This window comes from Columba livia, chromosome 2 (genome assembly GCF_036013475.1).
Source record: "Columba livia isolate bColLiv1 breed racing homer chromosome 2, bColLiv1.pat.W.v2, whole genome shotgun sequence".
NCBI lineage: Eukaryota > Metazoa > Chordata > Aves > Columbiformes > Columbidae > Columba > Columba livia.
In genome coordinates this window covers 162,859,524-162,880,796 of record NC_088603.1, presented here as the reverse complement: position 1 = coordinate 162,880,796, position 21,273 = coordinate 162,859,524, and the positions used below count along the sequence as shown (strand labels likewise).

At 67.6% G+C, this 21,273-nt stretch overlaps 2 protein-coding genes across 4 annotated transcripts; both read left to right on the top strand.

Annotated features, from left to right (window-relative positions):
• The first annotated feature begins 2,282 nt into the window (after positions 1–2,282).
• SPATC1 (spermatogenesis and centriole associated 1) lies at positions 2,283–6,792 on the top strand. 3 transcript variants are annotated; one of them, XM_065054720.1, is made up of 6 exons: positions 2,283–2,640; positions 2,714–3,172; positions 3,954–4,220; positions 4,866–4,931; positions 6,132–6,262; positions 6,342–6,792. In XM_065054720.1, the coding sequence occupies exons 1-6, from the start codon at positions 2,400–2,402 to the stop codon at positions 6,645–6,647; spliced, it is 1,470 nt and encodes a 489-aa protein (XP_064910792.1). In that variant the 5' UTR covers positions 2,283–2,399; the 3' UTR covers positions 6,648–6,792. The 3 variants fall into 3 exon arrangements, with proteins under 3 accessions (XP_064910792.1, XP_064910793.1, XP_064910791.1); XM_065054721.1 differs by lacking the exon at positions 4,866–4,931; XM_065054719.1 differs by having other exon boundaries at positions 3,954–4,931.
• A 1,148-nt stretch (positions 6,793–7,940) lies between these two features.
• Positions 7,941–21,060, top strand: LOC102087601 (sphingomyelin phosphodiesterase 5-like). The gene is made up of 8 exons (XM_065054718.1): positions 7,941–8,304; positions 12,926–14,169; positions 14,244–14,316; positions 15,690–15,830; positions 16,731–16,820; positions 17,505–17,568; positions 18,943–19,087; positions 20,275–21,060. Exons 2-8 carry the CDS (start codon positions 13,027–13,029, stop codon positions 20,368–20,370), a joined length of 1,752 nt encoding a protein of 583 aa, XP_064910790.1. The 5' UTR covers positions 7,941–8,304; positions 12,926–13,026; the 3' UTR covers positions 20,371–21,060.
• The last annotated feature ends 213 nt before the right edge of the window (positions 21,061–21,273 follow it).

The window sequence follows — 21,273 nt, the reverse complement described above, 5'->3', positions numbered from 1 at the left end:
GCCGGGCCCCGGCTCTGCTTCCCGCGGCGCCGGCACGGCCGGCACGGCCCGCGGCGCGTGGGGCTGGCACCGGTCACACTCGGGCTCTGGCACTGCTGGCACTCGGGGTGGAACTGGGGACACTCAGGGTCTGGCACCAGTGGCAGTCGGGGTCAGACACTGGTGGCACTTGGAGTCAGTCAGTGATGGCACTCAAGGTCAGTCACTGGTGACACTCGGGGTCAGTCAGTGATGGCACTCGGGGTCAGTCACTGGTGACACTTGGGGTCAGTCACTGATGACACTTGGGGTCAGACACTGGTGACACTTGGGGTCAGTCACCGGTGACACTCAGGGTCAGTCACTGGTGACACTCGGGGTCAGTCACCGGTGGCACTCGGGGTCAGTCACTGGTGACACTTGGGGTCAGACACTGGTGACACTTGGGGTCAGTCACTGGTGACACTCGGGGTCAGTCAGTGATGGCACTCGGGGTCAGTCACTGGTGACACTCGGGGTCAGTCACAGGTGGCACTTGGGGTCAGACACTGGTGACACTCGGGGTCAGTCACTGGTGACACTTGGGGTCAGACACTGGGGACACTCGGGGTCAGACACTGGTGACACTTGGGGTCAGACACTGGTGACACTCGGGGTCAGTCACCGGTGACACTTGGGGTCAGACACTGGTGACACTTGGGGTCAGTCACTGGTGACACTCGGGGTCAGTCACCGGTGGCACTCGGGGTCAGTCACTGGTGACACTTGGGGTCAGACACTGGTGACACTTGGGGTCAGTCACTGGTGACACTTGGGGTCTGTCACTGGTGACACTCGGGGTCAGTCACTGGTGACACTTGGGGTCTGTCACTGGTGACACTCGGGGTCAGACACTGGTGACACTTGGGGTCAGTCACCGGTGACACTCAGGGTCAGACACTGGTGGCACTCGGGTCACTGGTGACACTCAGGGTCAGTCAGTGATGGCACTCAAGGTCAGTCACTGGTGACACTCAGGGTCAGACACTGGTGACACTCGGGGTCAGTCACTGGTGACACTTGGGGTCAGACACTGGGGACACTCGGGGTCAGTCACTGGTGACACTTGGGGTCAGTCACTGGTGACACTCGGGGTCAGTCAGTGATGGCACTTGGGGTCAGTCACCGATGACACTTGGGGTCAGACACTGGTGACACTTGGGGTCAGTCACTGGTGACACTCGGGGTCAGTCAGTGATGACACTCGGGGTCAGTCACTGGTGACACTCGGGGTCAGACACTGATGACACTTGGGGTCAGTCACCGGTGACACTCGGGGTCAGTCACTGGTGACACTCGGGGTCAGTCACCGGTGACACTTGGGGTCAGACACTGATGACACTTGGGGTCAGTCACCGGTGGCACTCGGGGTCAGTCACTGGTGACACTTGGGGTCAGACACTGGTGACACTTGGGGTCAGACACTGATGACACTTGGGGTCAGTCACCGGTGACACTCAGGGTCAGTCACTGGTGACACTTGGGGTCAGACACTGGTGACACTTGGGGTCAGACACTGATGACACTTGGGGTCAGTCACCGGTGGCACTCGGGGTCAGTCACTGGTGACACTTGGGGTCAGACACTGGTGACACTTGGGGTCAGACACTGATGACACTTGGGGTCAGTCACTGGTGACACTCAGGGTCAGTCACCGGTGGCACTCGGGGTCAGTCACTGGTGACACTTGGGGTCAGACACTGGTGACACTCAGGGTCAGACACTGGTGACACTCGGGGTCAGTCACTGGTGACACTCGGGGTCAGACACTGGTGGCATTTGGGGTCAGTCACTGGTGTCACTTGGGTCACTGGTGACACTCGGGGTCAGTCACTGGTGACACTTGGGTCTGTCACCGGTGGCACTCGGGGTCTGTCCCCGCTGGCCCGTGGCTCAGCCACGCACGGTGCTTTATTCAGCCGGTGACCATGGCTGTGTCCTCTGCGCCCCTGTCCCTGTCACCATCGCCACCCGGCTCTGCCACCCGGGCCGTGCCCGCGGGGGTGACAGCTGCTGCGGGTGCCACCGGGCAGTCCTGGTGGCCGTGACCACGTGGTCCTGGTGGCGGTGACCACACACTCCTGGTGGCGGTGACCGTGCAGTCCTGGTCATGGTGACCACGCAGTCCTGGTGGCAGTGACCACGCGGTCCTGGTGGCGGTGACCACACACTCCTGGTGGCGGTGACCACACGGTCCTGGTGGCAGCGACCGCGCAATCCTGGTGGTGCGGGCAGGTCCCTCTGTGACATCGCCGTGGAACCTTCTGCCACCGCCAGCGTCACCCCGGCCACCCGCGTGCGGCAGCGAGCGAGGGGCCTCCCGCCGCCCCGGCGCCACCACCGGCCGCAGGACACCAGCGAGCGGCACGGCCACCGCCACCATGGCGGCGCCATCGGCGGGGCCCACGGTGTTCGCCGTGTACGACCAGCTGCGGCGGGAGATCCAGGCGCTGCTGCAGGAGAACGAGGACCTGAAGCGCATCGTGACGCAGCTGCGGGAGCAGCGCAACCAGCGCCACAACGTGCGCGGCCCCCCCGGCGCCCTGGTCCCCAGCTCCGCGCCGCCCATCCTGGGGACCCTCCCCGCGCCCGGCCCCGGACAGTTCCCCTTCCCCGGCTCAGGTGAGGGACGCGCCGGTGCCACAGCAGCCCCGCGCTGGCGTCCGCGGCTGCCGACACCCCCGTCTCCCCGCAGGCAGCAGCCTGGACTCGTCGCTGGGGCTGAGCCAGCTGTTCCACAGCCAGCCCTCCGGCCACACCGGCACCGGCAGCCTGGACTCGTCGCTGGGGCTGAGCCACGTGCACCGCGGCTACCCCTGGGAGTCCACCCGGCTCAGCAGCCTGGAGACGTCGCTGGGGCTGAACCGCCTGTTCCAGAGCCAGCCCGGGGACGCCAGCACCATGGACTCGTCGCTGGGGCTCAGCCGCCTGTTCCAGAGCCACCCCGGGGATGCCAGCAGCCCGGACTCATCACTGGGGCTCAGCCGCCTGTTCCAGAGCTACCCCGGGGACACCACGCTGAGCAGCGGCAGCCTGAACAGCTGGGGCGGGCTCAGCGGCTTCGCCAGCTGCCCCAGCTTCGACAGCAGCTTCGGCAGCAGCGACAGCGGCAGCGAAGTCGAGTCCTTCATCGAGTCCTTCGCGCCCAACAGAAGTATGGGGGGTGGGGGTCAACCCCAAAGGGCCACTCTCATCCCCACCCATCCCATCCAATCGTGTTCCCATCCCAACCCAGCCCATCCCATCCAATCGTGTCCCCATCCCATCCCCACCCCATCCCACCCATCCACCCATCACATCCCATCCCATCCATCCCCACCCATCCATCCCCACCCATCCCATCCCATCCCATCCCATCCCATCCCATCCCATCCCATCCCATCCCATCCCCTCCCCTCCCATCCCATCCCATCCCATCCCATCCCATCCCATCCCATCTCATCCCATCCACCCATCCCATCCCATCCCATCCCATCCCATCCCATCCCATCCCATCTCATCCCATCCACCCATCACATCCCATCCCATCCCATCCATCCCCACCCATCCATCCCCACCCATCCCATCCCCACCCATCCCATCCCATCCCATCCCATCCCATCCCATCCCATCCCATCATCCGATCTCATCCATCCCCTCCCCTCCCCTCCCCTCCCATCCCATCCCATCCCATCCCCATCCCATCCCATCCCATCCCATCCCATCCCATCCCATCCCATCCCATCCCATCCCATCCCATCCCATCATCCCATCCCATCCATCCCATCCATCCCATCCCATCCCCTCCCCGCCCATCCCATCCCATCCCATCCCATCCCATCCATCCCCACCCATCCATCCCCACCCATCCCATCCCATCCCATCCCATCCCATCCCATCCCATCCCATCCCATCCCATCCCCATGGTGGCTGTCACTGTGTCCCTGTCCCCGCAGGCCTACCGGTGCCAAAACACTATTACTACGCCCCCCAGCGGTGGGAAATGCCCTGTCCTGGTCGCATCGAAACTGGTCCCAGCATGCCCGGTCCCAGCGGTCCCGCTCCCAGCGGTGCCGTTGCCAGCGGTCCCAGCGGTGCTGTTGCCAGTGGTCCCGGTCCCAGCGGTGCTGTTGCCAGCGGTCCCAGCGATGCTGTTGCCAGCGGTTCCGGTCCCAGCGGTGCTGTTGCCAGCGGTCCCGGTCCCAGCGGTCCCAGTCCCGGTGGTGCGGGTTCCAGTGTTCCCGGTCCCAGTGTTCGCGGTTCCAGCGGTTCTGCTCCCAGTGTTCCTGGTCCCAGTGGCCCTGGTCCCAGTGGTGCTGGTCCCACTGGCCCCAGTCCCACTGGTGCCAGTCCCAGCGGTGCTGCTCCCAGTGTTCCTGGTTCCAGTGGCCCCAGTCCCAGCGGCCCCAGTCCCAGTGGTGCCGGTTCCAGTGGCCCCAGTCCCAGTGGTACCAGCCCTAGCGGTGCTGGTCCCAGCAGTGCCGGTCCCAGTGGCCCCAGTCCCAGCGGTGCCAGTTCCAGTGTTCCCAATCCCAGTGGCCCAAGTCCCAGCGGTGCCGGTTCCAGTGTTCCCAGTCCCAGTGGCCCCAGTTCCACCGGTGCCGGTTCCAGTGTTCCCAGTCCCAGTGGCCCCAGTTCCACTGGTGCCGGTTCCAGTGTTCCTGGTCCCAGTGGCCCCAGTTCCAGTGGCCCCAGTCCTGGTGGCCCCAGCGGTGCCAGTCCCAGCGGTGCCAGACCCAGTGGCCCCAGTCCTGGTGGCCCCAGCCCCAGCGGTGCCGGTCCCAGTGGCCCCAGTCCCAGCGGTGCCAGCCCCAGCGGTGCCGGTCCCGGCAATGACGCCATGCAGCAGGTCGTCTCCCTGCCCACAGGCCAGCAGAGGTCTGCTCATGATGCCAACCGGACCCTGGCTGGCCTGAGGCCGGTGGCAAGCTCCGGTGAGTGCCGGGGCAGCGCCGTGTCCCGCCTGGGACACCCCCGCGCCCCCCAGCTCCGCGGGCAGGGGGACATGAGCTCCGGTCACCCCGTGCTGGGGACGCGCAGGAGAACTGGGCAGTGACAGCTGCCCCGGCGACACCACAGCAGCACTAGGCGCTGTGCCGGCAACACCGGCATGCTGGCATTTGGAGCCCCCGCCCCGGCGGGCGCAGCGCACAGGGACCCCCACAGTGGGCACAGCGGCCAGCCTGGCCCGGGGACACGCGGAGATTCGGGGGGCGTGGGGAGATCTCATGGGCTCCATGGAGACATGTTGGGGGTCATGGGGAGATCTCATGGGCTCCATGGGGATGTTGGGGATCATGGGGAGATCTCATGGGCTCCATGGGGATGTTGGGGATCATGGGGAGATCTCATGGGCTCCATGGGGACCTGTTGGGGGTCATGGGGAGATCTCATGGGCTCCATGGGGACATGCTGGGTGTCACGGGGAGATGTTGGGGGTCTCCATGGGGACATGTTGGGGCTCATGGGGAGATGTTGGCCATCATGGGGAGATCTCGGTGGTCATGGGGAGATGTTGGGGGGCTCCATGGGGACATGCTGGGGGTCATAGGGGGATGTTGGGGATCATGGGGAGATGTTGGGGGGCTCCATGGGGAGATCTTGGGGGTCACAGGGAGATGTTGGGGGGCTCCATGGGGACATGTTGGGGTCATGGGGAGATGTTGGCCATCATGGGGAGATCTCGGTGGTCATGGGGAGATGTTGGGGGGCTCCATGGAGAGGTGTTGGGGGCTCCATGAGGACATGTTGGGGTCATGGGGAGATGTTGGGAGTCATGGGGGGATGTTTGGGATCATGGGGAGATGTTTGGGATCATGGGGAGGTGTTGAGGGGCTCCATGAGGACATGTTGGGTCGTGGGGAGATGTTGGGAGTCATGGGGGGATGTTTGGGATCATGGGGAGATGTTTGGGATCATGGGGGGATGTTTGGGATCATGGGGAGGTGTTGAGGGGCTCCATGGGGACACGTTGGCCATCATGGGGAGATCTCGGGGGTCGCGGGAGATGTTGGGGGTTCCATGGCAAGGTGTTGGGGGCTACACGGGGACATTTTGGGGATCACGGGAAGATGTCGGGTGTCGCGGGGAGATGCTGGGGGCTCCACGTTCCAGAACAACCCCCAATTCCACAGACGTGCCGCTGTGCTGTCAGCTGGTGGGGGAGATGGTCTACCAGCTGGACCGGCGCATGCTGGCCCACGTCTTCCCCACCCGGCAGCGCTTCTACGGCTTCACCGTCTCCAACATCCCCGAGAAGATCATGGTAGGTGCGCGCCGCGGCCGCAGCCCCGCGGAGCCGGTCCCCGCGGCGCCGGCTGCCTCTGCCACGTCTGTCCCTGCAGGTCACCGTGACCAACCCGCAGGACTACGTCGCCGCCACCAGGCGCTACGCGGAGATGATGCCGTGGCTGCGGCGCCGCGGCTACAACCCGCAGATGCACCCGCTGTTCTGCGAGGCGCTGATCAACACCTACGGCACGCTGAACGAGGCCACCAGGCCCGCGGTGTTCGGAGCCGTGACCGTGGAGCTGCTGAACCGCGCCATCGAGGAGGCGGTGCCGCTGCGCGCCCGGCTCGACGCCTCCATCATGCTGGACTGCCTGCTGTTCATGGTCAGGATGGACGGGGGGCCCATCTTCATGTACTGAGCCCCGCGCCGGCACCGGCGAACACCGGCACCGGCAAACACCGGCATTGGCAAACACCGGCACCGGCAAACAAACACCGGCACCTGCCCCCGCACCGCGGCAGGCGCAGCCCCGCACCGGCAATAAACCTGTAGCAGCGCCCGCAGCGCCTGGTGCCGCGGCAGCTCCAGCAGCTCCGGCAACAGCCGGGACCGGATGCGGCTGGGGGAGGAAACCGGCGTGCGCAGCGATGTTGGGGTGCGGGCAGCAATGTAGGGGTGCGGGCAGCAATGTAGGGGTATGGGTCACAGTGTTGGGGTGCAGGCGGCAATGTTGGTGTACAGGTGGCAATGTCGGGGTGCACGTGGCAGTGGTGGGGTGCAGGTGGCAGTGTCGGGGTGTAGGCTGCAGTGTTGGGGTGCAGGTGACAATGTCGGGGTACAGGTGGCAATGTTGGGGTGCAGGCTGCAGTGCTGGGATGCAGGTGGCAGCATCGGGGTGCAGGTGGCAATGTTGGGGGCAGGTGGCAGTGTTAGGGTATGGGTCACAGTGTCGGGGTGCGGGTGGCACTGTTGAGGTGCAGGTGGCAATGTTGGGGTATGGGTCACAGTGTTGGGGTGCAGGTGGCAGTGTTGAGGTACAGGTGGAAATGTCGGGGTGCAGGTGGCAGTGCTGGGGTGCAGGTGGCAGTGTCAGGGTATGGATCACAGTGCCGGGGTGCAGGTGGCAGTGTTGGGGTGCAGGTGGCAGTGCTGGGGTGCAGGTGGCAGTGTTGGGGTATGGGTCGCAGTGCTGGGGTGCAGGTGGCAGTGTTGGGGTGCAGGTGGCAGTGCTTGGGGGGCAGGTGGCAGTGCCGGGGTGCAGGTGGCAGTGTCGGGGTATGAATCACAGTGCCGGGGTACAGGTGGCAGTGTCGGGGTATGGGTCGCAGTGTTGGGGTACAGGTGGCAGTATCAGGGTGCAGGTGGCAGTGCTGGGGTACAGGTGGCAGTGTCAGGGTATGGGTCGCAGTGCCGGGGTGCAGGTGGCAGTGTTGAGGTGCAGGTGGCAGTGTCAGCGTATGGGTCGCAGTGTTGGGGTGCAGGTGGCAGTGTTGGGGTGCAGGTGGCAGTGCTGGGGTGCAGGTGGCAGTGCCGGGGTACAGGTGGCAGTGTCGGGGTGCAGGTGGCAGTGTCAGCGTATGGGTCGCAGTGCTGGGGGGCAGGTGGCAGTGCCGGGGTACAGGTGGCAGTGTTGGGGGGCAGGTGGCAGTGCCGGGGTACAGGTGGCAGTGTCGGGGTACAGGTGGCAGTGTTGGGGTGCAGGTGGCAGTGTCGGGGTACAGGTGGCAGTGCCGGGGTGCAGGTGGCAGTGTCGGGGTGCAGGTGGCAGTGTCGGGGTACAGGTGGCAGTGTTGGGGTGCAGGTGGCAGTGCCGGGGTGCAGGTGGCAGTGTCGGGGTGCAGGTAGCAGTGTCGGGGTACGGGTCGCGGTGCCGGGCGCGGGCGGCGGCGCAGGCGGCGTTCCGGGTGGCTGGCGGGTCACCCCGCGGTCAAGGCCGCGCTCGCTCTCCTGTCGGCCGCGGGCCAGGAGCCGCTCGGACGCGGAAGTGGGAGCGGGAACGGCTCCCGGACACCGGCGGAGCCGCCGCCGGACGGTGCCGGTGCCGGTGCTGGTGCCGGTGCCCCCAGCACCGCACGGTACAGCCGCTCAGGGCCTGGCGGGGCTCTCATCGCCGCCCGCGCCCCCGGGGACTCCGGGGGTGCCGGTGGAGGCGCTGGGGCGGTTGGGCACCGGTTGGGGACCGGTTGGGTTGCGGTTGTGGGGCCACCGTCTGCCGGTGGCGGGAGGGGAAACGGCGGCAGGAAGCGACCAAACCGCCCCAGCGGGAAATGCCATCGCAGCAGAGCGTGCTGAGCCGCGCCAGACCGGGCCGGGCCGGGTGGTGGCCGCGGCAGCACCCGGGTAGGTGTCGGGGTGCCGGGGACCCCCGTGTCCAGCCCCGTGGGGGTGTTCGCCTCCCCGGGGGGGCACGCTGGGGACAGGAGGGCGGGGGCGGACAGCGGTGGCGGGGGGGGATGCGGGGTCCGGGGGCCCCACCAGGGTGCGCCCCCCCCGTGCCGGGGCCCGGCGGGTTCGGGCAGCGTGCGGGGATGCGCGGCCGTGAGCGCCCGCTCCACCCTCCTCATCCCCCGCGGCAGCCAAGGGGTTAAAGCGCCGGGCGAACCGGTCCTGGGTGTCACCGGGCAAGGTGCAGGGGCCGGCGGTGGCTGCGGGTGCCGCCTGTCCCCAGCGGCGGGGTGTTTGTCACCCCCAGCGGCGGGGTGTTTGTTTGTCACCCGCGGAGCGGTTTGTCACCCCGAGGGGACGCTGCCGGTCAGCGGCCGGTGGCGGCGGCGGCGATGGCCCCCAGCGCCGTGGGGCGCGGAGGTGAGTGGGGGACACCGGGGACAGCGGGGACACCGGGGACACCGGACGTGGCGTGGGCTGGGGAGAGAAACAGGTGGCGGTGGCGGGAGGTGCGGGCAGAGAAGCGGTACGGGCAGGGAACGAGTGCGAGCAGGGACCCGTCCTGAGCAGGGATCCAGCACTGCCAGGGATCCATCCTGAACAGGGACCCATCCTGAGCCGGGATCCATCCTGAGCAGGGAACCATCCTGAACAGGGAACCAGCATTGCTAGGGACCCACCACAGGCAGGGAAACAGCACTGCCAGGGATCCATCCTGAGCAGGGATCCGTCCTGAGCAGGGGTCCATCACAGGCAGGGAAACTTCACTGCCAGGGATCCATCCTGAGCAGGGATCCATCCTGAGCAGGGACCCGTCCTGAGCAGGGACCCATCCTGAGCAGGGATCCGTCCTGAGCAGGGATCCAGCACTGCCAGGGATCCATCCTGAGCAGGGATCCATCCTGAGCAGGGACCCGTCCTGAGCCGGGACCCATCCTGAGCAGGGATCCGTCCTGAGCAGGGATCCAGCCTGGGCAGGGATCCATCCTGGGCAGGGATCGGGCACAGGCGACTCGGGAACTGCCCGGCCCCCGGGAGCGGGAACAGCCCCGGCAGCCCCGGCAGCCCCGGGAGCACCGGGAGCCCCGGCAGCGGGAGCGGGAGCGGCCCCGGCAGCCCCGGCAGCGGGAGCCCCGGCAGCCCCGGCAGCCCCGGCAGCCCCGGCAGCCCCGGCAGCCCCGGCAGCGGGAGCGGCCCCGGCAGCGCAGGCCGGGCCGGGCGGGGCCTGCGGGCACAGCAGCGCGGGCAGCGGGAGGGCTCGGCCACCGCGCCCGCCGCGCAAACAGCCCGTGGGGCCCGCGCTGCCGGTGAGGCTGCTAACATGGGGACAACGGGGACAATGGCCTCCTGCTGCCGGCACATGGGGACAATGGGGACAGTGCCAGTTCCTGTTGCCGGCACATGGGGACAATGGCCTTCCTGCTGCTGGCACATGGGGACAGTGCCCGTGGCTATTGCCAGCACTGAGGGGACATTCCCGTGGCTATTGCCAGCACCATGGGGACAGTGACCATGGCTATTGCCAGCACCAAGGGGACATTCCCATCATTCCCATGGCTATTGCTAGCACTGAGGGGACAGTGCCCGTGGCTATTGCCAGCACCATGGGGACATTCCCATGGCTATTGCCAGCACTGAGGGGACAGTGCCCGTGGCTATTGCCAGCACCGAGGGGACATGCCCATGGCCACTGCTCCCAGCCTGGCCCCGCACGCTCAGGCTCCCGTGACAGCAAATGATGGGCCCGTGGGAGTCGGGGTGTCCCCACACCCAGGAAATGCCGGGGTGACTCAGTCCGGCCAAACGTGCCGCTCCGGCCGCCCGTGGGGCCGTGGGGCAGGGGGAGGTGCCGTGGGGCAGGGGGAGGTGCTGTGGGGCAGGGAGATGTGCTGTGGGGCAGGGAGATGTGCTGTGGGGCAGGGGGAGGCTCCGTGGGGCAGGGGGAGGTGCTGTGGGGCAGGGGGATGTGCTGTGGGGCAGAGGTGTGGGGCTGCCCTCCCCAGTGACCCCGGCGTCCCCGGTACCCTGAGTCCCCAGTATCCCAGTGGCCCCAGCACCCCAGTGACCCCAGTGACCCCAGGAACCCCAGTGACCCCAGCACCCCAGTGACCCCAGCACCCCAGTGACCCCAGTGACCCCAGCACCACAGTGACCGCAGCACCCCAGTGACCCCAGTGACCCCAGTGACCCCAGTGACCCCAGCACCCCAGTGACCTCAGGAACCCCAGTGACCCTAGCACCCCAGTGACCCCAGTACCCCAGTGACCTCAGGAACCCCAGTGACCCCAGTGACCCCAGTGACCCTAGCACCCCAGTGACCCCAGTACCCAAGTGACCCCAGGAACCCCAGTACCCCAGTACCTCAGTGACCCCAGGACTAGAGCAGGACACGGGCACAACTAGGGCAGGACTTGGGCAGGACTAGAGCAGGACTAGAGCAGGATGCAGGCACAACTAGGTCAGGACTTGGGCAGGACTAGAGCAGGATGCAGGCACAACTAGGGCAGGACTTGGGCAGGACTTGGGCAGGACTAGAGCAGGACTAGAGCAGGACGCAGGCACAACTAGGGCAGGACTTGGGCAGGACTAGGGCAGAGGTCAGGCAGGAGTTGGGCAGGACTCGGGCAGGAGTTGGGCAGGACTCAGGTTGGACTCAGGCTGGATTTGGGCAGGACTAGGGCAGAGGTCAGGCAGGACTCAGGCAGGGGTTGGGCAGGAGTTGAGAAAGACTCGGGCAGGACTCAGGCAGGACTCAGGTCGGATTTAGCCAGGATACAGGTTGGACTCAGGCAGGATTTAGGCAGGACTCAGGTTGGACTCAGAGTGGATTTAGGCAGGACTCAGGTTGGACTCAGGGTGGATTTAGGCAGGACACAGGCAGGACTCAGGTTGGACTCAGGCCGTATTTAGGCAGGACTCAGGCCAGCTTTAGACAGGACTCAGGTTGGACTCAGGCCAGATTTAGGCAGGACTCAGGCAGGACTCAGGTTGGACTCAGGGTGGATTTGGGCAGGACACAGGCAGGACTCAGGTTGGACTCAGGCCAGATTTAGGCAGGACTCAGGCTGGCTTTAGGCAGGACTCAGGCTGGACTTGGGCCGTATTTAGGCAGGACTCAGGCTGGCTTTAGGCAGGACGCAGGTTGGACTCGGGCTGGACTTAGGCAGGACTCAGGTTGGACTTGGGCCAGATTTAGGCAGGACTCAGCCCAGACTCAGGCAGGACTCAGACCGGACTCAGGCAGGACTCAGGCCGGATTTAGGCAGGATGCAGGCAGGACTCAGGCAGGACTCAGGCTGGCTTGTAGGCAGGACTCAGGCTGGATCCAGACAGGACTCAGTCCGTATTTAGGCAGCACTCAGGCCGGACTCAGGCAGGACTCAGGCTGCATTTATGCAGGGGTCAGGCAGGACTCAGGCAGGTCTCAGGCCTTATTTAGGCTGTATTTAGGCAGGACTCAGGCTGGACTCAGGCAGGACTCAGGGTGGCTTTAGGCAGGACTCAGGCAGGACTCAGGCCGTATTTATGCAGGGCTCAGGCAGGAGTCAGGCCGGATTTAGGCCGTATTTAGGCACGACTCAGGCAGGAGTCAGGCTGTATTTAGGCAGGACTCAGGCCATATTTAGGCTGGATCTAGGCAGGCCTCAGGCAGGAGTCAGCGGCCACAGGTGCCGGTGGGCGCTGTGAGGTGGTGGCCGAGGAGCCGGTTCGGGGCGCGGACGCCGGGGAACCCGTCGGGCTGGTCCCGGGCTCACCCGCAGCCTCCAGAGCCCCGAGCCGGCGGGCGACGCAGCCCCGAGCCCCCCGGGCAGGTGAGCCCGGTGACACGGGGACACGGGGGGGGGCGGCGCAGGGGGAGATGCTGGGGGGTCCTGGCTCCAGGGAGTCCCCCCGCAGCACCTGCCCGAGGCGGTTTGGGGGTGTCAGGACCCCGGGGGCCCGCAGAGACGCGGCAGGACAGCAGCTCCGGTCCGGCCGCGCCGCCCCTGCCCCTGCAGCTGCCGCAGCCCCGGGACCGTGGGGGCCGCTCCCGGTACAGCCGCGGGGCCGCTCCCGCACAACCGCGGGGCCGCTTCCGGTACAGCCGCGGGGCCGCTCCCGCACCACCGCGGGGCCGCTCCCGGTACAGCCGCGGGGGCCGCTCCCGCACCACCGCGGGGCCGCTCCCGGTACAGCCGCGGGGCCGCTCCCGCACAGCCGCGGGGCAGCTCCCGGGGCCGCGGGGCCGCTCCCGAGCGCGGGAGGTTCCAACGGCGGTGGGCGGCCGGGGGGGTCCCGCTCCCCGCCCTGACCCGGGTGTCTCTCCCGCAGGTCACGCCCGTGTCACCGGAGCCCCCGGGCAGGAGCGGGGGGACGTCGCGATCCCGCTCAGCCCGCCGGGCGCCCCCGCCGCGGCCCCGCGCCCCCCGGCCATGCTGCCGCACGACTCCCCGTTCCCCAACCGGGCGCTGGCGGCCCTGGACCGCCTGGCCGAGGGGCTACTGGCCCCGGGCTTCTGGGCCGCCAACGGCCTCCTGGACCTGCGGCCGACCACGGCGGAGCGGCGGCGGCGGCGGCGGCGGCGGTGCGGGCGGTGCCGGGGCTGCACCGGGGCGCTGCTGGCGGGGGGGGCGTTGGTGGCCGTGCTGCTGCTGTCGCTGCCGGTGACGGCGCTGGGGCTGCTGCTGTGGCTGCCGCTGCAGGCGGCGCGGCGGCCGTTCCGGTACCGGTACACGGCGGGGACGGCGGCGGCGGAGCCCTGGGACCTGCGGCAGCCCCGCACCTTCACCTTCCTCAGCGCCAACGTCTGCCTGCTGCCCAGCGGGCTGGCCAAGTTCAGCAACCTGGGCGACACGGCGCGGCGGGCCAGCGCCATCGCCCGCCAGCTCGCCCCGCGGCCACCGCCCGCGCCCGGGGCCCGCGCCGGCCTGCTGGAGCCGCGCCGAGACAGCACCGGCTACGGGGGGACGCTGCGCACCCCCGCGCTGGCGCGGGCGGGGGCGGTGCAGGAGGCGACCCCCGCGGGGACACCCACGGCCACCCCCGCGGGGACATCCACCGTGACCCTCGCGGGGACTCCCGCGGCGACCCCCGCGGGGACATCCACCGTGACCCCCGCGGGGACACCCACGGCCACCCCCGCGGGAACCCCCACCGTGACCCCCGTGGGGACACCCACCGTGACCCCCGCGGGGACATCCACCGTGACCCTCGTGGGGACCCCCACCGTGACCCCCGCGGGGACCCCCGCGGGGACATCCACCGTGACCCCCGCGGGGCCAGAGGCGGCCGAGCCGGTGCTGTCGGAGCGTTTCCCCGCCGACACGGACTTCGTGTGCCTGCAGGAGGTTTTCGACGGCGCGGCCGCGTCCCGCGTGTGCGGGCAGCTGGCGGGCGCGTTCCCGCACGTGCTGTGGGACGTGGGGGAGCGGGGGCTGCGCGGGGGGCGGCCGGTGCTGCTGGGCAGCGGGCTGCTGCTCGCCAGCCGCTTCCCGCCGCTGGCCGCCCGCTACCGCCCCTTCCCCAACGGCCGCGGCGAGGACGCGCTGGCGGCCAAGGGGCTGCTGGTGGCGCAGGTGAGCGGGCCCCCCCGCGGGGCTGGGCCCCCCCGGCCCGGCCGGCCCGCCCTGAGGGTCCCGTGTCCCCGCAGGTGCTGCTGGGCTCGGCGCGGGGGCGGCGCGTCGTGGGTTACATCGGCTGCACGCACCTGCAGGCGCCCGCAGGTCAGCGCGGGGATGGGGCTGTGTCCCCGTGTCACTGCGGGGGGGGCACCGGGGGGCGGTGTCGCGTGTGTCCCCGTGTCACTGCAGTGGGGGGGTCCCGGTGGTGCCAGCGCGGGCGGTGGTGTCGCGTGTGTCCCCATGTCACAGCTAAGGGGGGCTCTGGGCCGTGGTGTCCCGTGTGTACCCATGTCACTGCGAGGGGGTAGTATCATGTGTGTCCCCATGTCACAGCTAAGGGGGGGTCTTGGCCGTGGTGTCGTGTGTGTCCCCATGTCACTGCCGAGGGGAGGCCGGGGGGGCGGTGTCGTGTGTGTCCCCGTGTCACTGCGGGGGGGATCCCAGAGGTGCCAGCATGGGCGGTGATGCCCCGTGTGTCGCTGCCACGGGGGGTTCCCAGCGCGGGTGGTGGTGTCCCGCGTGTCCCCATGTCACAGCTAACTGGGGGTCTGGGCCGTGGTGTCGCGTGTGTCCTCGTGTCACTGCGGGGGGGATCCCAGAGGTGCCAGCATGGGCGGTGATGCCCCGTGTGTCCCCGTGTCGCTGCCACGGGGGGTTCCCAGCGCGGGCGGTGGTGTCCCGCGTGTCCCCATGTCACAGCTAACGGGGGGTCTGGGCCGTGGTGTCGCGTGTGTCCTCGTGTCACTGCGGGGGGGATCCCGGAGGTGCCAGCATGGGCGGTGATGCCCCGCGTGTCCCCGTGTCGCTGCCAAGGGGGGGTCTGGGCCGTGGTGTCGTGTGTGTCCCGGTGTCACTGCAGGGGGGGTCGGGCGGGTGCCAGCGAAGGCGGTGATGTCCCGTGTGTCCCCATGTCGCTGCCAAGGGGGGATCTTGGCGGTGGTGTCATGCGTGTCCCCATGTCACTGCCAAGGGGGTGTCTTGGCCGTGGTGTCCTGTGTGTCCCCATGTCACTGCGGGGAGGGTCTTGGCGGTGCCAGCACGGGCGGTGATGCCCCGCGTGTCCCTATGTCACAGCAAAGGGGGGTCTGGGCCGTGGTGTCCCGTGTGTCCCCGTGTCACTGCGGGGGGGGTCTTGGCGGTGCCAGCACGGGTGGTGGTGTCCCGTGTGTCCCCATGTCACTGCCGAGGGAAGGCCGGGGGGTGGTGTCGCATTTGTCCCCGTGTCACTGCCGAGGGGTATCCCGGCCGTGTTTGGGGGGTCCCGGTGGTGTTTGGGGGGTCCCGGTTGTGTTTGGCGGTCCCGGCGGTGTTTGGGGGGGTCCCGGCTGTGTTTGGGGGGTCCCGGCGGTGTTTGGGGGGTCCCGGTGGTGTTTGGGGGTTCCGGCGGTATGGGGGTCCCGGCGGTGCCAGCACAGCGGTGACACCGTGTCCCCGCGTGTCCCCGCGTGTCCCCGCGTGTCCCGCGTGTCCCGCAGCCGATGCCGCCACGCGGGAGGAGCAGCTGTCGCTGTCGCTGCGGTGGCTGCAGCTGTTCCGGGAGGAGCAGGAGCAGCGCGGGGACCTGGTGGCCTTTGATGTCCTGTGCGGGGACCTCAACTTCGACAACTGCTCCCGGGGTGGGGACACGGGGGGGCGGTTTGGGGACACAAGGGGCGGGGCTTTGGGGACACGGGGATGGCGGTTTAGGGACACAGGGGTGGCGGTTTGGGGACACGGGGGTGCGGTTTGGGGACACGGAGAGTGGCGGTTTGAAGACACAAGGGGCGAGGCTTTGGGGACACAGGGGTGGCGGTTTGGGGACACAAGGGGCGGGGTTTTGGGGACACAAGGGGTGTGGGTTTGGGGACACAAGGGGTGGCGGTTTGGGGACACAAGGGGCGGGGCTTTGGAGACACGGGGTTGGCGGTTTGAGGACACAAGGGGTGGCGGTTTGGGGACACGGGGGTGGGGGTTTGGGGACACAGGGGTGGCGGTTTGGGGACACAAGGGGTGGCGGTTTGGGGACACAAGGGGTGGCGGTTTGGGGACACGGGGGTGGGGGTTTGGGGACACAGGGGTGGCGGTTTGGGGACACGGGGGGTTGGCAGTTTAGGGACGCAAGGGGTGTGGGTTTGGGGACACAAGGGGCGGGGCTTTGGGGACGCAAGGGATGTGGGTTTGGGGACATGAGCGGCGGGGGTTTGGAGACACGGGGGTGGCAGTTTGGGGACACGGGGGATGGGGCTTTGGGGACACAAGGGGAGGAGTTTTGGGGAAACAAGGGGTGGCGGTTTGGTGACACAGGGGTGGGGGTTTGGGGACACGGGGGGCGGGGCTTTGGGGACACAGGGGTGGCGGTTTGGGGACACAAGGGGTGGCGGTTTGGTGACACAGGGGTGGGGGTTTGGGGACACGGGGGGCGGGGCTTTGGGGACAAAAGGGTGGCGGTTTGGGGACACCGGTAGTGGCGGTTTGGAAACAATGGGTGGCTTGTGTTTTGGGGACCCGGGGGTGACAGTGCAGACGTGTCCCCGCAGGTGACGAGCTGAACCAGCGGCACCAGCTGTTCCAGCTGTACCAGGACCCGTGCCGGCGGGGGGCGGGGCTGGACGCCCCCTGGGCCATAGGTGGGACAAACCCCGGCACCGCTGTCCCCTGAGCGACACGGCGTCCCGCTCACCCCGTGTCCCCTCCCTGTCCCATGAGCGACACGGGGTCCCGGTCACCCCCGTGTCCCGCTCACCCCGTGTCCCCTCCCCGTGTCCCCTCCCTGTCCCCACAGGGACCTTGCTCACCCCCGTGTCCCATCCCCGTGTCCCCTCCCTGTCCCCACAGGGACCCTGCTCACCCCCGTGTCCCCTCCCCGTGTCCCCTCCCTGTGTCCCCTCCCTGTCCCCACAGGGTCCCTGCTCACCCCCGTGTCCCCTACCTGTGTCCCCTCCCTGTCCCCACAGGGTCCATGCTCACCCCCGTGTCCCCTCCCCGTGTCCCCTCCCCGTGTCCCCTCCCTGTGTCCCCTCCCTGTCCCCGCAGGAACCCTGCTTACCCCCGTGTCCCCTCCCTGTGTCCCCTCCCCGTGTCCCATCCCCGTGTCCCCTCCCTGTCCCCGCAGGGACCCTGCTCACCCCCGTGTCCCCTCCCCGTGTCCCCTCCCTGTCCCCACAGGGACCCTGCTCACCCCCGTGTCCCCTCCCTGTCCCCACAGGGACCCTGCTCACTCCCGTGTCCCCTCCCCGTGTCCCCTCCCTGTCCCCACAGGGACCCTGCTCACCCCCGTGTCCCCTCCCCGTGTCCCCTCCCTGTCCCCACAGGGACCCTGCTCAACTACCTGCGCATCTACGAGGAGCCCGTGTCCACCCCAGAGAAGATGAGGAGGTGACAGGGGGACACGGGGGGACAGGGGAGGGGACGGGGCTGGGAAGGGCCACCGAGACACCCTGTCCTGGAGGGGGTGACACGGGCAGCGTGGGGGCCCTGTGTCCCCATGTCCCTGTGTCCCCATGTCCCTGTGCCACCATGTCCCTGTGTCACTGCGTCCCCATGTCCCCACATTCCCATCCACTGTATGCTCTGCCATTGTGTCCTGTGCCACCACGTCCCCATGCCACTATGTCCCTGTGCCACTGTCCTCATGCCACCACATCCCATGTCACCACATCCCTGTGCCACTGTCCTCATGCCTGTGTCCCCATGTCACTGCATCCCTGTGCCACTGTCCTCATGTCACCACATCCCATGTCACCACATCCCTGTGCCACTGTCCTCATGCCTGTGTCCCCATGTCACCGCATCCCTGTGCCACTGTCCTCATGTCACCACATCCCATGTCACCGCATCCCTGTGCCACTGTCCTCATGTCACTGCGTCCCCATGTCACCACATCCCTGTGCCACTGTCCTCATGTCCCCATGTCCCCATGTCACCACATCCCTGTGCCACTGTCCTCATGTCCCCGTGTCCCCATGTCACTGCATCCCTGTGCCACTGTCCTCATGTCCCTGTGTCCCATGTCACCACATCCCTGTGCCACTGTCCTCATGTCCCCTTGTCCCATGTCACCGCATCCCTGTGCCACTGTCCTCATGTCCCCGTGTTCCCATGTCACCGCATCCCTGTGCCGCTGTTCTCATGTCCCCGTGTCCCCATGTCCCCATGTCACCGCATCCCTGTGCCACTGTCCTCATGTCCCCGTGTCCCCATGTCACCGCATCCCTGTGCCATTGTCCTCATGTCCCTGTGTCCCATGTCACCGCATCCCTGTGCCACTGTCCTCATGTCCCCTTGTCCCATGTCACCGCATCCCTGTGCCACTGTCCTCATGTCCCCGCGTCCCCATGTCACCGCATCCCTGTGCCACTGTCCTCATGCCACCATGTCCCATGTCACAGCATCCCTGTGCCACTGTCCTCATGTCCCCATGTCCCCATGTCACCGCATCCCTGTGCCACTGTCCTCATGTCCCCGTGTCCCATGTCACCGCATCCCTGTGCCACTGTCCTCATGTCCCCGTGTCCCCATGTCACCGCATCCCTGTGCCACTGTCCTCATGTCCCCGCGTCCCCATGTCACCGCATCCCTGTGCCACTGTCCTCATGTCCCCGTGTCCCATGTCACCGCATCCCTCTGCCACTGTCCTCATGTCCCCGTGTCCCCATGTCCCCATGTCACCGCATCCCTGTGCCACTGTCCTCATGTCCCCGTGTCCCCATGTCACCGCATCCTTGTGCCCTGTCCCCCGTGTCCCCGCAGGACGCTGTCACAGCCGGGGGGGCGGCAGCGGTACCTGGCGGGCCCGATCCTGGCCAGCGGGGAGCCGGACCCGCTGGCCCCCGGCCCGTGGCGCGGCCGGCGCGTGGATTACATCGTGTACCGGCAGCACCGCGGCGCCCGCACCGTGAGTCCCGTGTCCGTGTCTGTGTCCGTGTCCCAGTTGTGTCCCGTGTCTGTGTCCGTGTCCATGTCCCATGTCCATGTCTCGTGTCCTGTGTCCCCTGTCCATGTCCAGAGTCCGTGTCCCGTGTCCATGTCCTGTGTCCATGTCCCATGTCCCCTGTCCATGTCCCATGTTCCGTGTCCGTGTCCTGTGTCCCGTGTCCCGTGTCCCATGTCCTGTGTCTGTGTCCCGTGTCCGTGTCCCATGTCCCGTGTCTGTGTCCTGTGTCCCGTGTCCTGTGTCCATGTCCCATGTCCCTTGTTCCTTGTCCCTTTTCCCGTGTCCCGTGTCCTGTGTCCATGTCCTGTGTCCGTGTCCCTTGTCCATATCCGTGTCCATGTCCCGTGTCCATGTCCCATGTCCTGTGTCCGTGTCCCGTGTCCATGTCCCTTGTCCATATCCGTGTCCATGTCCCGTGTCCATGTCCCCTGTCCATGTCCTGTGTCCATGTCCCGTGTCTGTGTCCGTGTCCCATGTCCCCTATCCCCTGTCCATGTCCTGTGTCCATGTCCCGTGTCTGTGTCCGTGTCCCATGTCCCCTATCCCCTGTCCATGTCCCATGCCCGTGTCTCTTGTCCCATGTCCCGTGTCCCGTGTCCATGTCCCATGTCCCTTGTCTCTTGTCCCGTGTCCCGTGTCCCATGTCCCGTGTCCAATGTTCCATGTCCCTTGTCCATGTCCCATGTCCCTTTTCCCATGTCCTGTGTCCATGTCCCACGTCCCTTGTCCTGTGTCCCATGTCCCATGTCCCTTGTCCCGTGTCCATGTCCCATGTCCCTGTCCCTTGTCCCTGTCCCTGTCCCATGTCCGTGTCCGTTGTCCCGTGTCCCGTGTCCATGTCCCATGTCCCTTGTCCCTGTCCCATGTCCGTGTCCATGTCCCGTGTCCCGTGTCCCGTGTCCCATGTCCGTGTCCATGTCCCGTGTCCCGTGTCCCGTGTCCCGTGTCCCGTGTCCCGTGTCCCTGTCCCTTGTCCCGTGTCCCTGTCGCGTGTCCCGTGTCCCTGTCCCATGTCCGTGTCCATGTCCTGTGTCCCATGTCCCGTGTCCCTGCCCCTTGTCCCTGTCCCATGTCCCGTGTCCGTGTCCCCTGTCCCTGTCCCTGTCGCGTGTCCCTGTCGTGTGGGCGCTGACGGTTGGGTCCCGCAGGAGGTGGCCGGCGTGTCGGTCATCACGCAGCTGGCCACGCGTTCCGACCACCTGCCCGTGGCGCTGCGGCTGCGCGTGGCGCCCGACCAGCCCTGAGCCCGGAACACGCCGGGGACGCCGGGACGGACCCTGAGCCTGGAACCCACCGGGGACACCGGGACGGACCCTGAGCCCCGGGGACATTGGGGACACCAGGACGGACCCTGAGCCCAGAACCCACCGGGGACACTGGGACGGACCCTGAGCCCCAGGGACACCAGGGACACTGGGACGTGTCCCCCTGAGCCCCAGCACCGACGTGGGGACACGGGGACGGCTCCTCCTGAGCCCTGGGGACAGCGGGACGTGTCCCCCTGAGCGCGGCACCGATCTGGGGACACGGGGACGGCTCCTGTGCCCCACGCGTGTTGGTGGCAGCACAACGTGCCGGTGGCCCGTGGGACTGGGGCGGGATGTGGTGTAGCAGCGATTCTGCGGCAAACCGGCCGCGATCTGGCGGTGATCTGGCGGTGATCCAGCTGCGATCCGGCAGTGATCTGGAAGGGATCCAGTGGTGATTCGGCAGTGACCTGGTGGTGATCCAGCCGCAATCTGGCAGTGATCTGGTGGTGATCTGGCAGCGACCCGGCTGTGATCTGGTGGTGATCCAGCCACGAGCTGGTGGAGATCTGGTGGAAATCTGGCGGTGATCTGACGGTGATCTGGTGGTGATCCAGCCGCGATCCGGCAGCGCTGGCACCAGCCGCGGTTTTACCAAGCAGTGAAATAAAAGCCTCGAGTGCAACAGCTGCTGCTGCCCCCACCCCCACCACAGCCCCCATGGGGACACTGGGGACACTGGGGACAGCTCCATGGGGACACTGGGGACACTGGGGCCCATTCCATGGGGACACTGGGGACAGCTCTATGGGGACCCTGGGGACCATTCCATGGGGACACTTGGGGACATCTCTATGGGGACCCTGGGGACCATTCCATGGGGACACTTGGGGACATCTC

Coding starts and splice junctions, on each gene's coding strand:
- SPATC1 (XM_065054719.1), top strand. CDS start 2,400: ATGGCGGCGCCATCGGCGGGGCCCACGGTGTTCGCCGTGTACGACCAG. Junction 3,173..3,953: donor GTCCTTCGCGCCCAACAGAA/GTATGGGGGGTG, acceptor CTGTCCCCGCAG/GCCTACCGGTGCCAAAACAC. Junction 4,932..6,131: donor GAGGCCGGTGGCAAGCTCCG/GTGAGTGCCGGG, acceptor CCAATTCCACAG/ACGTGCCGCTGTGCTGTCAG.
- LOC102087601 (XM_065054718.1), top strand. CDS start 13,027: ATGCTGCCGCACGACTCCCCGTTCCCCAACCGGGCGCTGGCGGCCCTG. Junction 16,821..17,504: donor GGACGCCCCCTGGGCCATAG/GTGGGACAAACC, acceptor CTGTCCCCACAG/GGACCCTGCTCAACTACCTG. Junction 17,569..18,942: donor ACCCCAGAGAAGATGAGGAG/GTGACAGGGGGA, acceptor GTGTCCCCGCAG/GACGCTGTCACAGCCGGGGG.